Genomic DNA, 15,305 nt, shown 5'->3' with positions numbered 1-15,305 from the left:
AAACTGCAAATTCCTTGCCCTGGTTGGTGTGCGGTAGCTCTGATTTTGGGAGTTTAATCAGGAAGGAATTACTGGAACAATGCATGCATCTTGGAGAAGCTGAGGATGGTCGGAGTATTAAGAGAGCAGAAGGAGCAAAACCGAAGGAGACACGGCAAATAGGAGAGAGGCCACCGACCACTCTGTCATGTGAAAGCATCAGGCCTTGTCCTTTGGCCTCATCGTGGGAGATGTCAATAATGATGAATTCCAATGGTATCAGAAAACCCACCCACTCCTGGGAATAATGTACATTACTGGCTGGAAATTGCATGGAAAAGGGCAAACATATGTGCAAAGTTTTGCAGGTGCAGGACAATTCTTCCTTCCTTTTTGAGGGAAAGTTTTTGAGTTGCCCTCATAATGATTTGAGAAAGAGGGATTCGCAGAAGAATTGTTGGTTTGCCTGACAAAAACGAGTGTTTCGGTTGATCATAGTGACATTTAGGGATGGGGTTGGTGGGAGGAGGGTGCAGGATAGCAGTGAGGTTTTGCAGGGGCAGGGTGAGGCTTTGGGAGGGGGGTGGGGAGGGGGATTGCTTGTGTGTGGCATGTGTGGGAAGGTTTGAGCATGTGGGGTGTGGGAGGGGGGTGGGGGGGAGGGAGGAAAGGTTCACGTCGGTGGGGTATGGGGAAAGATTTGAGAGGGTGGCATGAGGGGGAAGCATTTGAGGGGTGGGGTGAGGGTAAAACATTGAGAGGGTAGCATGAGGAGGGATGCAGAAATGGGGGACATGAAGCTTGGAGGGGGTGGGTTGGGGATGGAAGCAGAAGGTGGGGCAATGAAGTTGAGGGATGCTGATTCCAAATTCCCAACTGAAGATTGTGGGACGGGAGATGAGATCTTTTGTTGAAGGCACTGAGAAACTTGCTTTTATACATGCAGGAGATTGGTTGGTGGACCAAGCACTTAGCTGACAAACAGTCAGCATAAAATCTTTTTTTTAACATAAAATCATGGCAATGGATGTTCAAAGCAAAATTAAGCAGTTGTTCTTTTTTGAAGAAATTTGAATACTATTGATATTGTTGAATGTTAAAACAAGGAGCAACGGTCAATGTATTCATTCTTGTTGTGTTTTTTTTCCAAATTCATAAATTGTTTATGCAAAGATTACCGTTTTTTAAACGTTTAAAACACCATTAGTTTTACATAAAGATTACTAAAGCACCACAGATATTGTTTTTAACTATCGCCTAGATAAGCAATTTGTCTCAGCATTAGAATATAAAATGATCCTTTGGAGAAAGACAACGTGGAGATTGTTCTCTCAAAACATTAAAAGGAAACCGTTTTTTTTTGTTTGTTTGTACACAAGATCGAGGCTCGTGTAAGAGCTAACATCAATCACAAAAAAAACGGAGACACAAAACATACAATAAAGGGAGCGGGAGACAAGATGAGGAGAGAGAGGGAAGCACACAAGTACAACAGCAGAGAACAGGGATATCGGGAGATCTGTGGGAGGGAGAGGGCTCGGGGGGAGGAGGCATGGGAAGAGGTATAAAACACATGGACACTGCTAGAACTTCCAGGAAAGAAATAAGTCGGTATTTCAAAAAAAGTGGATCTTGGGTGAATTAGCGGGGGTAGAAAAGATCAAGGTTTTGGATGGGGGAAGATAAGAGATGGTGGTGAACAGCTGTTTTAAAGACCCGGAGGGAGGAGTGGGATTGAAGAGAGTGAGGGAGTTTGTTCCAGAGGCGGGAGTAAAGATGAATGAAGGAGTGAAGGTTTCAGGTTTACCTTAAAACCAAAGAAAATTGCATTCCCTGCCCATGTAGCTCTACATTTGATTCTTCTTAAAATACCTTTTATATCATCAAGCACACATCAAATATTTTTCTAGTTGAGATATAGACGGCGTATGTTGCATCGCATCGGCATGTCCATGCACCCAGCCGATTCATGTAAAAAGAGGATCTCCGGGTATTGAGTTGGCCTGATGTGTGACGCATTTAATTTGATGTCAAAAGGACTGATCACAGTGAGGTCCATGGTAATTGCACTGTCACCCACCAGATCGGGAGCCACGTGTCCTTTCATTGCGAAGATGGTTTTCACATCCTCGGCTCCTCCACCCGCACCTGTCAAGCAGACTTCTCGTGGAGTGGCACGCCACCGGAATGCCTGCGTGAGTGAACTCTTCTGCATCGTATCATTGCGCTCCTGTAATTGTTTGTCACGACTATTTTAGATTCGTTTTGATTGTGCAAAAATCTACCTTATATTTCCATTGTGCTTCATTTCACATCCACAAACCATGGAACTCAAAAGATTACCGTGACAGTACTATAATGAAGTCTGTAATTCTTCATCGTGTTCTTTTTTATTTTTCTTGCTCTGATTTTCTTTTCCAAGCAAACAATTATGACCAACATGGAAATAGAGAAATTAAATAAGAATTGTGTTGGAAAATAGTTTATTCGATTTACGCAGAAGTCAAGGCTCATGCAAGGCCTAAGTGACAAGGGAATGAGTACTCATCCCGAATGGAGACGGAGCAGAGAAAGCAGACATGATGCTGAAAAGCACAATTGTATTCAATGACAAATAGAAAAGATCACGGATGATAAATTTGTAGAGGATGACATGAGATTTCTCTGAGCTGCCACCTTGAAGTACAGCAAAAGGTGGCTCAAGAGACCAGACATGGAAGGTGATTCCACATTCAGGAAAGATGTGTGACAACAGAGTGTAGGTGAGCTGGCACCTCAGACCATCATTCGTTCACAAGAAGGATAGACGACAAACACATGCGACCTGATGAGGTGAGATGAGAAAGCAGGTGGAGCAAGACTCTAGATGAGAGACGGTAGAAGAGCTCATACCACCAAAGAGCAGAACCTGTGCAGAAATGTCTCATCGGTTGATGCAGGGGATGTTTGGCGTTTTGGAGATCACTGCATCCAGGGGTACAAGGTGGAATTCTGGAGCCCCTGCCTGCAATGGGGGTAACGATACTCCTTTGCACTGTGAACAAGAGTTTTGTTGGTTGTGAGGACATGAGGAGTGCTAAAATAGGACTTTTCTGGCAAAGTGTGTCCAGATAACTCTTTCTTGACTGCCACTAGTAACATGTAAGCCAGTGCTATCTGCCACATGGTCGGGTCATCGGCCACTAAACGGACTACCCTCACTGGCTTGCCAGTGGGGAGCGTGACTGTGACACCCTGCAGGACTATAAGCAATACCTGTTAAAGGGCGGATGAGCTCCCTTAGTGAGCCAACTGCCATCCAGTAAGGAGATGATGTCTCCCAAAAACCACCCATCCATATAGGACCGGTTTTTTAGGTAGTAGGTTGTTAGACAGCAACTGCTCAGGGTAGTACTACCGTTCAGATTTAGGAGTGTTCATGTGGTGCCCTGAACCATCTTGCACTCTCCGTGTCGGGATTGCTGGTCTTACTTTCTGTCTCACTCAAACTACAGCTACCTGGCTAGCTTCAACCTCTCCTTCTTGCAAACAAACATCATACACTTTTCATCATACACTTTTCATCAAACACTTTTCATCAAACACTTTTGATTACGCACTTTTCATCATACACTTTTCATCATACACTTTTGATTATGCACTTTTCATCAAACACTTTTCATCAAACACTTTTCATCATACACTTTTCATCATACACTTTTCATCATACACTTTTGATTGTGCACTTTTCAACATACACTTTTCATCAAACACTTTTCATCAAACACTTTTCATCATACACTTTTCATCATACACTTTTCATCATACACTTTTGATTATGCACTTTTCATCAAACACTTTTCATCAAACACTTTTCATCAAACACTTTTCATCATACACTTTTCATCATACACTTTTCATCATACACTTTTGATTATGCACTTTTCATCAAACACTTTTCATCAAACACTTTTCATCAAACACTTTTCATCATACACTTTTCATCATACACTTTTCATCATTCACTTTTCATCATACACTTTTCATCAAACACTTTTCATCATACACTTTTCATCATACACTTTTGATTATGCACTTTTCATCATACACTTTTCATCATACACTTTTGATTATGCACTTTTCATCATACACTTTTCATCATACACTTTTCGTCATACGAAAGATCAAACATCATACACATCATACACTTTTGATTATGCACTTTTCATCATACACTTTTCATCATACACTTTTCATCATACACTTTTGATTATGCACTTTCCATCAAACACTTTTCATCATACACTTTTCATCATACACTTTTGATTATGCACTTTTCATCATACACTTTTCATCATACACTTTTCGTCATACACTTTTGATTATGCACTTTTCATCAAACACTTTTCATCATACACTTTTCATCATACACTTTTGATTATGCACTTTTCATCAAACACTTTTCATCATACACTTTTCATCATACACTTTTGATTATGCACTTTTCATCATACACTTTTCATCATACACTTTTGATTATGCACTTCTTTTTTTTTTTTTTTTTTTTTTTGTATACAAGATCGAGGCTCGTGAAAGAGCGAACATAAATCACACAGAAAGACAAACAGACAAACCGACACATAAAACAAATAACATCGGGAGCGGTAGACAAGATGGGGAGAGAGGGGGAAGGACACAAACACAACATTTGAGAGAAGGGACCGAGAGACATGGAGACATCGAGAGATCTGTGGGAGGGAGAGGGCTTTGGGGGGGAGGCATGGGAAGGGGGGGTGGGAGAGGTATAAAACATATGGACACTGCCAGGACTTCCAGGAAAGAAGTTGGAATTTCAAACAAGGTGGATCTGGGGTGAATTAGTGGGGGTAGAAAAGATCAAGGTTTTGGATGGGGGAAGATAAGAGATGGTGGTGAACAGCTGTTTTAAAGACCTTGAGGGAGGAGTGGGATTGAAGGGAGTGTGGGAGTTTGTTCCAGAGGCGGGAGAAAAGAGGAATGAAAGAGTGAAGGTGAGCAGAGAGCCGAGATTTCGGCAGTTTAACCATCAGAGGGTTGCTGGCAGATCTTGTGCGACCTGTAGGAATATTTGGGGGACAGAGCACAGAGAGAGCTGGGGGAGAAAGGCCGGAGAGGAGTCGGTAGAAGACAGAAAGACCACCTACCTGCCTGCGGTGAGTGAGTGAAAGGCCCTCAGAGATAGCTTCATCGCGGGAGATTCCAATGATTCTGAAAGCTTTGGATTCAACAGCGTGAAGCCGAGCTAGGTGTGAGGCAGGAGCACCAGCCCATAGGGGAGAACAGTATTCCATTGAGCTGCGGATGAAAGCCTTGTATGAGGTGAGGAGCTCAGGTTTGCCTAGGAAGGACTTCGCACGACGGAGGATGCCCAGTCGGCGACTGGCTTTGGAGGCCAGCTTGGAAATGTGGTTTTCCCAAGAAAGATCATGGCAGATAGTGAGACCCAAAAGCTTGAGCGACAGAATCTTGGAGAGGATTGTTGAGAAAGTAGATGGGAGGGTTGTCCCGTCGATCTTTTCGGAGAGACATAGTAAGAGTGTGAGATTTGTCAGGATTGAAAGACATTTTTCAATCCTTTTCAATCCATTTTTCAAAAGACATTTTTCAATGGACAGATTGAAATTTCAAATTTTCAAAGACAAGACACTTTTCATCATACACTTTTGATTATGCACTTTTCATCAAACACTTTTCATCAAACACTTTTCATCAAACACTTTTCATCAAACACTTTTCCTCATACACTTTTCATCATACACTTTTGATTATGCACTTTTCATCAAACTCTTTTCATCATACACTTTTGATTATGCACTTTTCATCATACACTTTTCATCAAACACTTTTCATCAAACACTTTTCATCAAACACTTTTCATCATACACTTTTGATTATGCACTTTTCATCAAACACTTTTCATCATACACTTTTCATCATACACTTTTTATCAAACACTTTTCATCATACACTTTTGATTATGCACTTTTCATCAAACACTTTTCATCAAACACTTTTCATCATACACTTTTCATCAAACACTTTTCATCATACACTTTTGATTATGCACTTTTCATCAAACACTTTTCATCATACACTTTTCATCATACACTTTTCATCAAACACTTTTCATCATACACTTTTGATTATGCACTTTTCATCATACACTTTTCATCAAACACTTTTCATCATACACTTTTCATCAAACACTTTTCATCATACACTTTTGATTATGCACTTTTCATCAAACACTTTTCATCATACACTTTTCATCATACACTTTTCATCAAACACTTTTCATCAAACACTTTTCATCAAACACCTTTCATCATACACTTTTCATCATACACTTTTCATCATACACTTTTGATTATGCACTTTTCATCAAACACTTTTCATAATACACTTTTGATTATGCACTTTTCATCATACACTTTTCATCAAACACTTTTCATCAAACACTTTTCATCAAACACTTTTCATCATACACTTTTGATTATGCACTTTTCATCAAACACTTTTCATCATACACTTTTCATCATACACTTTTCATCATACACTTTTGATTATGCACTTTTCATCAAACACTTTTCATCATACACTTTTGATTATGCACTTTTCATCATACACTTTTCATCATACACTTTTCATCACACACTTTTCATCATACACTTTTGATTATGCACTTTTCATCATACACTTTTCATCATACACTTTTGATTATGCACTTTTCATCATACACTTTTCATCATACACTTTTCATCACACACTTTTCATCATACACTTTTGATTATGCACTTTTCATCAAACACTTTTCATCATACACTTTTGATTATGCACTTTTCATCATACACTTTTCATCATACACTTTTCATCACACACTTTTCATCATACACTTTTGATTATGCACTTTTCATCAAACACTTTTCATCATACACTTTTGATTATGCACTTTCCATCATAAACGTTTCATCATATACTTTTCATCATACACTTTTCATCAAACACTTTTCATCAAACACTTTTCATCAAACACTTTTCATCAAACACTTTTCATCATGCACTTTTGATTATGCACTTTTCATCAAACACTTTTCATCATACACTTTTCATCATACACTTTTCATCATACACTTTTCATCAAACACTTTTCATCAAACACTTTTCATCATACACTTTTGATTATGCACTTTTCATCATACACTTTTCATCATACACTTTTCATCATACACTTTTCATCATACACTTTTCATCAAACACTTTTCATCATACACTTTTCATCATACGCTTTTCATCATACACTTTTCATCATACACTTTTCATCAAACACTTTTCATCATACACTTTTCATCATACACTTTTCATCATACACTTTTCATCATACACTTTTCATCATACACTTTTCATCATACACTTTTCATCAAACACTTTTCATCATACACATTTCATCATACACTTTTCATCATACACTTTTCATCAAACACTTTTCATCATACACTTTTCATCATACACTTTTCATCAAACACTTTTCATCAAACACTTTTCATCATACACTTTTCATCATACACTTTTCATCATACACTTTTCATCAAACACTTTTCATCATACACTTTTCATCATACACTTTTCATCATACACTTTTCATCATACACTTTTCATCATACACTTTTCATCATACACTTTTCATCAAACACTTTTCATCATACACTTTTCATCATACGCTTTTCATCATACGCTTTTCATCATACACTTTTCATCAAACACTTTTCATCATACACTTTTCATCATACACTTTTCATCATACACTTTTCATCATACACTTTTCATCAAACACTTTTCATCAAACACTTTTCATCATACAATTTTCATCATACACTTTTCATCATACACTTTACATCATACGCTTTTCATCATACGCTTTTCATCATACACTTTTCATCAAACACTTTTCATCATACACTTTTCATCATACACTTTTCATCATACACTTTTCATCATACACTTTTCATCAAACACTTTTCATCATACACTTTTCATCATACGCTTTTCATCATACGCTTTTCATCATACACTTTTCATCAAACACTTTTCATCATACACTTTTCATCATACACTTTTCATCATACACTTTTCATCATACACTTTTCATCATACACTTTTCATCAAACACTTTTCATCATACACTTTTCATCATACACTTTTCATCATACACTTTTCATCATACGCTTTTCATCATACGCTTTTCATCATACACTTTTCATCAAACACTTTTCATCATACACTTTTCATCATACACTTTTCATCAAACACTTTTCATCATACACTTTTGATTATGCACTTTTCATCATACACTTTTCATCATACACTTTTCATCACACACTTTTCATCATACACTTTTGATTATGCACTTTTCATCAAACACTTTTCATCATACACTTTTGATTATGCACTTTCCATCATAAACGTTTCATCATATACTTTTCATCAAACACTTTTCATCATACACTTTTCATCATACACTTTTCATCAAACACTTTTCATCATACACTTTTGATTATGCACTTTTCATCATACACTTTTCATCAAACACTTTTCATCATACACTTTTCATCAAACACTTTTCATCATACACTTTTGATTATGCACTTTTCATCAAACACTTTTCATCATACACTTTTCATCAAACACTTTTCATCAAACACTTTTCATCAAACACTTTTTATCAAACACTTTTCATCAAACACTTTTCATCAAACACTTTTCATCATACACTTTTCATCATACACTTTTCATCAAACACTTTTCATCAAACACTTTTCATCAAACACTTTTCATCAAACACTTTTCATCAAACACTTTTCATCAAACACTTTTCATCAAACACTTTTCATCAAACACTTTTCATCATACACTTTTCATCAAACACTTTTGATTATGCACTTTTCATCAAACACTTTTCATCATACACTTTTCATCATACAGTTTTCATCAAACACTTTTCATCAAACACCTTTCATCATGCACTTTTCATCAAACACTTTTGATTATGCACTTTTCATCATACACTTTTCATCATACACTTTTCATCATACAGTTTTCATCAAACACTTTTCATCAAACACTTTTCATCAAACACTTTTCATCATACACTTTTGATTATGCACTTTTCATCATACACTTTTCATCATACACTTTTCATCATACACTTTTCATCATACACTTTTCATCAAACACTTTTCATCATACACTTTTCATCATACGCTTTTCATCATACGCTTTTCATCATACACTTTTCATCAAACACTTTTCATGATACACTTTTCATCATACACTTTTCATCATACACTTTTCATCATACACTTTTCATCATACACTTTTCATCATACGCTTTTCATCATACGCTTTTCATCATACACTTTTCATCAAACACTTTTCATGATACACTTTTCATCATACACTTTTCATCAAACACTTTTCATCATACACTTTTCATCATACGCTTTTCATCATACGCTTTTCATCAAACACTTTTCATCATACACTTTTCATCATACGCTTTTCATCAAACACTTTTCATGATACACTTTTCATCATACACTTTTCATGATACACTTTTCATCATACACTTTTCATCAAACACTTTTCATCATACACTTTTCATCATACACTTTTCATCATACGCTTTTTATCATACGCTTTTCATCATACACTTTTCATCAAACACTTTTCATGATACACTTTTCATCAAACACTTTTCATGATACACTTTTCATCATACACTTTTCATCAAACACTTTTCATGATACACTTTTCATCATACACTTTTCATCATACGCTTTTCATCATACGCTTTTCATCATACACTTTTCATCAAACACTTTTCATGATACACTTTTCATCATACACTTTTCATCATACACTTTTCATCATACACTTTTCATCATACGCTTTTCATCAAACACTTTTCATCAAACACTTTTCATCAAACACTTTTCATCAAACACTTTTCATCAAACACTTTTCATCAAACACTTTTCATCATACACTTTTCATCACACACTTTTGATTATGCACTTTTCATCAAACACTTTTCATCATACACTTTTCATCAAACACTTTTCATCAAACACTTTTCATCAAACACTTTTCATCATACACTTTTCATCATACGCTTTTCATCAAACACTTTTCATCAAACACTTTTCATCATACACTTTTCATCATACACTTTTCATCAAACACTTTTCATCAAACACTTTTCATCAAACACTTTTCATCAAACACTTTTCATCATACACTTTTCATCATACACTTTTGATTATGCACTTTTCATCAAACACTTTTCATCATACACTTTTCATCATACTCTTTTCATCAAACACTTTTCATCATACACTTTTGATTATGCACTTTTCATCAAACACTTTTCATCATCCACTTTTGATTATGCACTTTTCATCATAAACTTTTCATCATACACTTTTCATCAAACACTTTTCATCAAACACTTTTCATCAAACACTTTTCATCAAACACTTTTCATCAAACACTTTTCATGAAACACTTTTCATCATGCACTTTTCATCATACACTTTTCATCAAACACTTTTGATTATGCCCTTTTCATCAAACACTTTTCATCATACACTTTTCATCATACACTTTTCATCAAACACTTTTCATCATACACTTTTGATTATGCACTTTTCATCATAAACGTTTCATCATATACTTTTCATCAAACACTTTTCATCATACACTTTTCATCATACACTTTTCATCATACACTTTTCATCATACACTTTTCATCATACACTTTTCATCAAACACTTTTCATCATACACTTTTCATCATACACTTTTCATCAAACACTTTTCATCATACACTTTTCATCAAACACTTTTCATCATACACTTTTCATCAAACACTTTTCATCATACACTTTTCATCATACACTTTTCATCATACACTTTTCATCATACACTTTTCATCAAACACTTTTCATCATACACTTTTCATCAAACACTTTTCATCATACACTTTTCATCAAACACTTTTCATCATACACTTTTCATCAAACACTTTTCATCATACACTTTTCATCAAACACTTTTCATCAAACACTTTTCATCATACAATTTTCATCATACACTTTTCATCATACACTTTTCATCATACACTTTTCATCATACACTTTTCATCAAACACTTTTCATCATACGCTTTTCATCAAACACTTTTCATCAAACACTTTCCTTACTCATTTTCACTCCTCACCTTTCCATTCTCTCTCTTTTATTTATCTTTCCTCTCATTTATCAAAACAGTTATTTTATTTAAGGCTTGGCATCGATGAGGACTACTTCATTCGTGATTAGATCCTTCAACGTTAAAAAAAAAACAAAAAAAAAAACATTTGAGCCTTATCATTTCATTAATTTACTATTTTATGTCAGGCCATGACTTAGTCATCCGAGTCATTCCAAGCCATTAGTTAAATGTCTACTATATCTTCCCACACGTGATTTTCACTCATAAGACACCCTTGTTGAAGAGTATTGGTTCTTTTTTATTTTAGTTTTGTCCTGTTAGATTTTAGTGTTACATTTGTGAATTTTTCGTTTTGGCTTTTCTGCTGAACTTGAGTTTTGTGCATCAATGAAGCATACGTCATTTATGAGTCATTTATGACAGTTACCTGTTCGGAGTCATTTATGACAGTTACCTGTTGAAATCAGTGCGATTATAATTTGAGCAGAGAGGGAGTGAGAGTGCGAGAGATGGAAATGGAAGGATATAAGCCACGGATCATAGGCCAATGCCAAAGACAATCACCCGAAGGAGCAGGGTAGTGACTTCCAAAAGCTCATATCAACAACCGTGACTGCGCAATCGTTTCAGACTGATGTTCCCATCGACACAGCTAATTGGCAAGTTGGACCGTGAGAGTAACGCAAACTATCAGCCAGGAGACAGAGCGACCCAGAGGCCCGGTGGATTGCGCGTACAGCCTCGTGCTCTTGCTGGATAAGGATGAAGGTTGATTTATTTATTTTTTTGGCCAAAATTCATTTTGAAAATTTCTCTTATTGTGGCCTCCCTTTTTGGGAGTACACCAAAGCGTTTGCGTTTCTTTTTGTACTATTGTCCTTCATTTACTTCGTGCCTCAGATTATTTGGCAGCTCGACCTTATCAGCGCCATGGGGCCTATGTTCCAAAAATACAGCTTATGGTTTTGTGAGATTACATAAGCTCGAGTATTGAGCAACTGTTTCAGCTTTAAAGGCCTCGTTAACATAATATAATATATTGCAATGAAATAACTGCCGGAGCCCCCAAACTTAATTCAATTATTCCCTCAATGTTGTGGAAATTAAAAGGATATGAAGATTAATGTAAATAGGGGGTAAAAAAATTCGAAATATTGAAATGATTTGGCTGACGTCATCAAATGTATTCAGTTAATAAATAATGGGCAGTCGCTCGATGGCTCAAGATAAATCTGAAGCCGTTAATGAAGCAAACTTTTGAGACGAAACTTTTGACAGTTTCTGAATGATGAAACTCGAGCATCAGGCAAAAGTTCCACTTTCAGAATGATAACGTTATGCCGACATTTATTACAGGTCTCTACTTTTCGCTTCAAGTTGATCAAAGTGGTAAGTGTGATTTGGATAACCCAAGAAGAACCAATTATGTCCTTTTTATTGCCCATCTCTCTATGAGCTGTCGAGTCTGGGTTCATTTCCTGAACTGACTATGAAATGTGAGATCTGTGGTTCACAGGAACGGGGTTCATGGATGGAAGTAAAGCTCCGCATCCTGCGCCTGTTGGCGTTGGTTGGTGGTTGTTAAAGATCACATGGTGTCTTTTGGGAAATTTGCACATAAGTCATTACTTTGAAGATACATGGTGACAGTATTTCCCCTAATTTATTCCTTTTGTTTATTGTTTATGTTGGTGAGAAGTGAAATTTTTATATTAAAAATGAGACTCAGTTTTTGATTAATATAAGGAGTGTGAGCACTGTCTGATCACCATATGCGTATTTCTCAGTGTGAGTCAAGGTGACTCAAACAAGCACAACTCTCTCTCTCTCTCTTTTTATCTCTCTCTCTCTTCTCTCTGTCTCTCTGTCTCTCTGTCTCTTTCCCTCTACCATCCTCCCCCTCTTCCCTTCCCTCTCCTATCCTCCCCATCTTCCCTTCCCTCTCCCATCCTCCCCCTCTTCCCTTCCCTCTCCCATCCTCCCCCTCTTCCCTTCCCTCTCCCATGCTCCCCCTCTCCCATTTTCCCCCTCTTCCCTTCCCTCTCCCATTTTCCCCCTCCCCTTCCCTCTCCCATTCTCCCCCTCTCCCCTTCCCTCTCCCATTGTCCCCCTCTCCCTTCCCTCCCCCATCCTTCCACTCTCACCTTCCTTCTCCCATCCTCCCCTCTCCCCTTCCCTCTCCCATTCCCCCCCTCTCTCCTTCCCTCTCCCATTGTCCCCCTCTGCCTTTTCTCTCCCATTCTTCCATTCTCTCCCTCTCCCCTTCCATCTCCCATTCTCCGCCTCTCCCCTTCCCTCTTCCATCCTCCTCCTCTCCCATGCTCCTCCTCTCCCCTTCCCTCTCCCATTCTCCCCTCTCCCCTTCCCTCTCCCATCCTCCCCCTCTTCCCTTCCCTCTCCCATGCTCCCCCTCTCCCCTTCTCTCTCCCATCCTCCCCTCTCCCACCCTCCTCCTCTCCCCTTCCCTCTCCCATTCTCCCCCTCTCCCCTTCCCTATCCCATTCTCCCCTCTCCCCTTCCCTATCCCATTGTCCCCCTCTCCCCTTCCCTATCCCATTCTCCCCCTCTCCCCTTCCCTCTCCCATTCTCCCCCTCTCCCCTTCCCTCTCCCATTGTCCCCCTCTCCCCTTCCCTCTCCCATTGTCCCCCTCTCCCTTCCCTCTCCCATCCTTCCACTCTCCCCTTCTCTCTCCCATCCTCCCCCTCTCCCCTTCCCTCTCCCATTCCCCCCCCCCTCTCTCGTTCCCTCTCCCATTGTCCTCCTCTGCCTTTTCTCTCCCATTCTCTCCCTCTCTCCTTCCCTCTTCCCTTCCATCTCCCCTTCCTTTTTCTCACGAGCAATCAAAGTCAGGTACTTTGCAGCACACACCCAATTGTACCCACACTTGCTCATCCTCGCCTCGTCATTACACGGACAGCACTGCAGTTGTATTTATCCAATTTATGCTATAAGTTGTTTTTCTTTGGCATCTGGGAACAACAATGTGGGACTTTTGTACCCGAGGATCGAGTCGGAATGTAAAATATCGAATCCAATCTGATCCTGTGCCGAGTGTCATTGATCAGTTGAGTGGGTCCGAGGCAATAAAAAAATATAAAAAAATTTTTTTTTTTGAACAGCAATAAGTTGAACCTCCTGTCTGATCATTTAAGATTGTACTGCAAGTAGGAGTTGAGGAAATATAGAAAGGTATCAAATAAACACAACATAAATGTCCACAGATCGGAGTTGTCATAGTTGTAGAAATAAGCAGTGGTTGTTGTTTGTTACCACTCTGTTGAACAATATTCTAGGGTGTATTTAGATTTGTAACAAGCTCAGTCACATTTAAATACACAAATTATATCTCAACAATGAAACCTAGTGTTTTTAGGCCGACAGTGGTGATAAAGCTATCCCCACATGGGCTGTGTTATCCACAGGCTAACCACAATGGCATTATTTTAAGATTTCAAAAACCCACAGTTATCATCAATAGGCCTGCAGCCCCTCTTTGCTACCACAGCTCCTAACTTGACATGGCCTCCCTTGCAGCCCATAGTTGTCAGATCCTGCAAATGGCTCAGCATGTCGACGTGACCAGCATGGAGCTTCGAGGTCTGGGATACACCTTACTCTACGCCTGTCAGCCCGGATACCACCTGGCCGGAGGATCTGAACATCGCACTTGCCGCCCTGATGGCTCCTGGTCTGGGAAGATGCCCTTGTGTCAGGGTGAGGAATCACGTGCCGTCAACATCATAATCACCCTTTCTTCATTTGTCTTTCTTTTTAATGTCCATTTTTCTGAATTACCAGTGATTACCTTGGTAATATTTTCTCCATTTTTCTTTCTTTTCACTTAAATAAGCCTGGAGGTTTTGCATGGTATTGGTCTGATTTTATGAGTACCATCCTTTTGGAGAAGATGTATTGCTGAATGAGATTTCAAGGTAAGGATTGTGCTTGGCCATTTGCTCTTGTATTCAAAACTGGACTCCAGGCAGGAATATAAATTCTTCCCAGCATACTGACACACCGGGAGTGCCCTTCCATTTTCA

At 38.2% G+C, this 15,305-nt stretch overlaps 1 protein-coding gene across 1 annotated transcript in view; it reads left to right on the top strand.

The window, feature by feature from the left end:
• Window positions 1-15,305, top strand: part of LOC137436088 (CUB and sushi domain-containing protein 3-like) — a 1,358,203-nt gene that overhangs the window by 1,312,978 nt on the left and 29,920 nt on the right. The window contains exons 63-64 of the mRNA XM_078786463.1: window positions 2,063-2,174; window positions 14,800-14,979. Of these exons, the coding sequence (XP_078642589.1) occupies window positions 2,063-2,174; window positions 14,800-14,979 (292 nt within the window). The remainder of the gene's footprint in view (window positions 1-2,062; window positions 2,175-14,799; window positions 14,980-15,305) is intronic.

This window comes from Myxine glutinosa, chromosome 11 (assembly GCF_964187855.1).
Source record: "Myxine glutinosa chromosome 11, kmMyxGlut1.1, whole genome shotgun sequence".
NCBI classification, from domain to species: domain Eukaryota; kingdom Metazoa; phylum Chordata; class Myxini; order Myxiniformes; family Myxinidae; genus Myxine; species Myxine glutinosa.
Note: the sequence above shows the minus strand (reverse complement) of the source record. Positions and strands in the feature narration are given on the sequence as shown.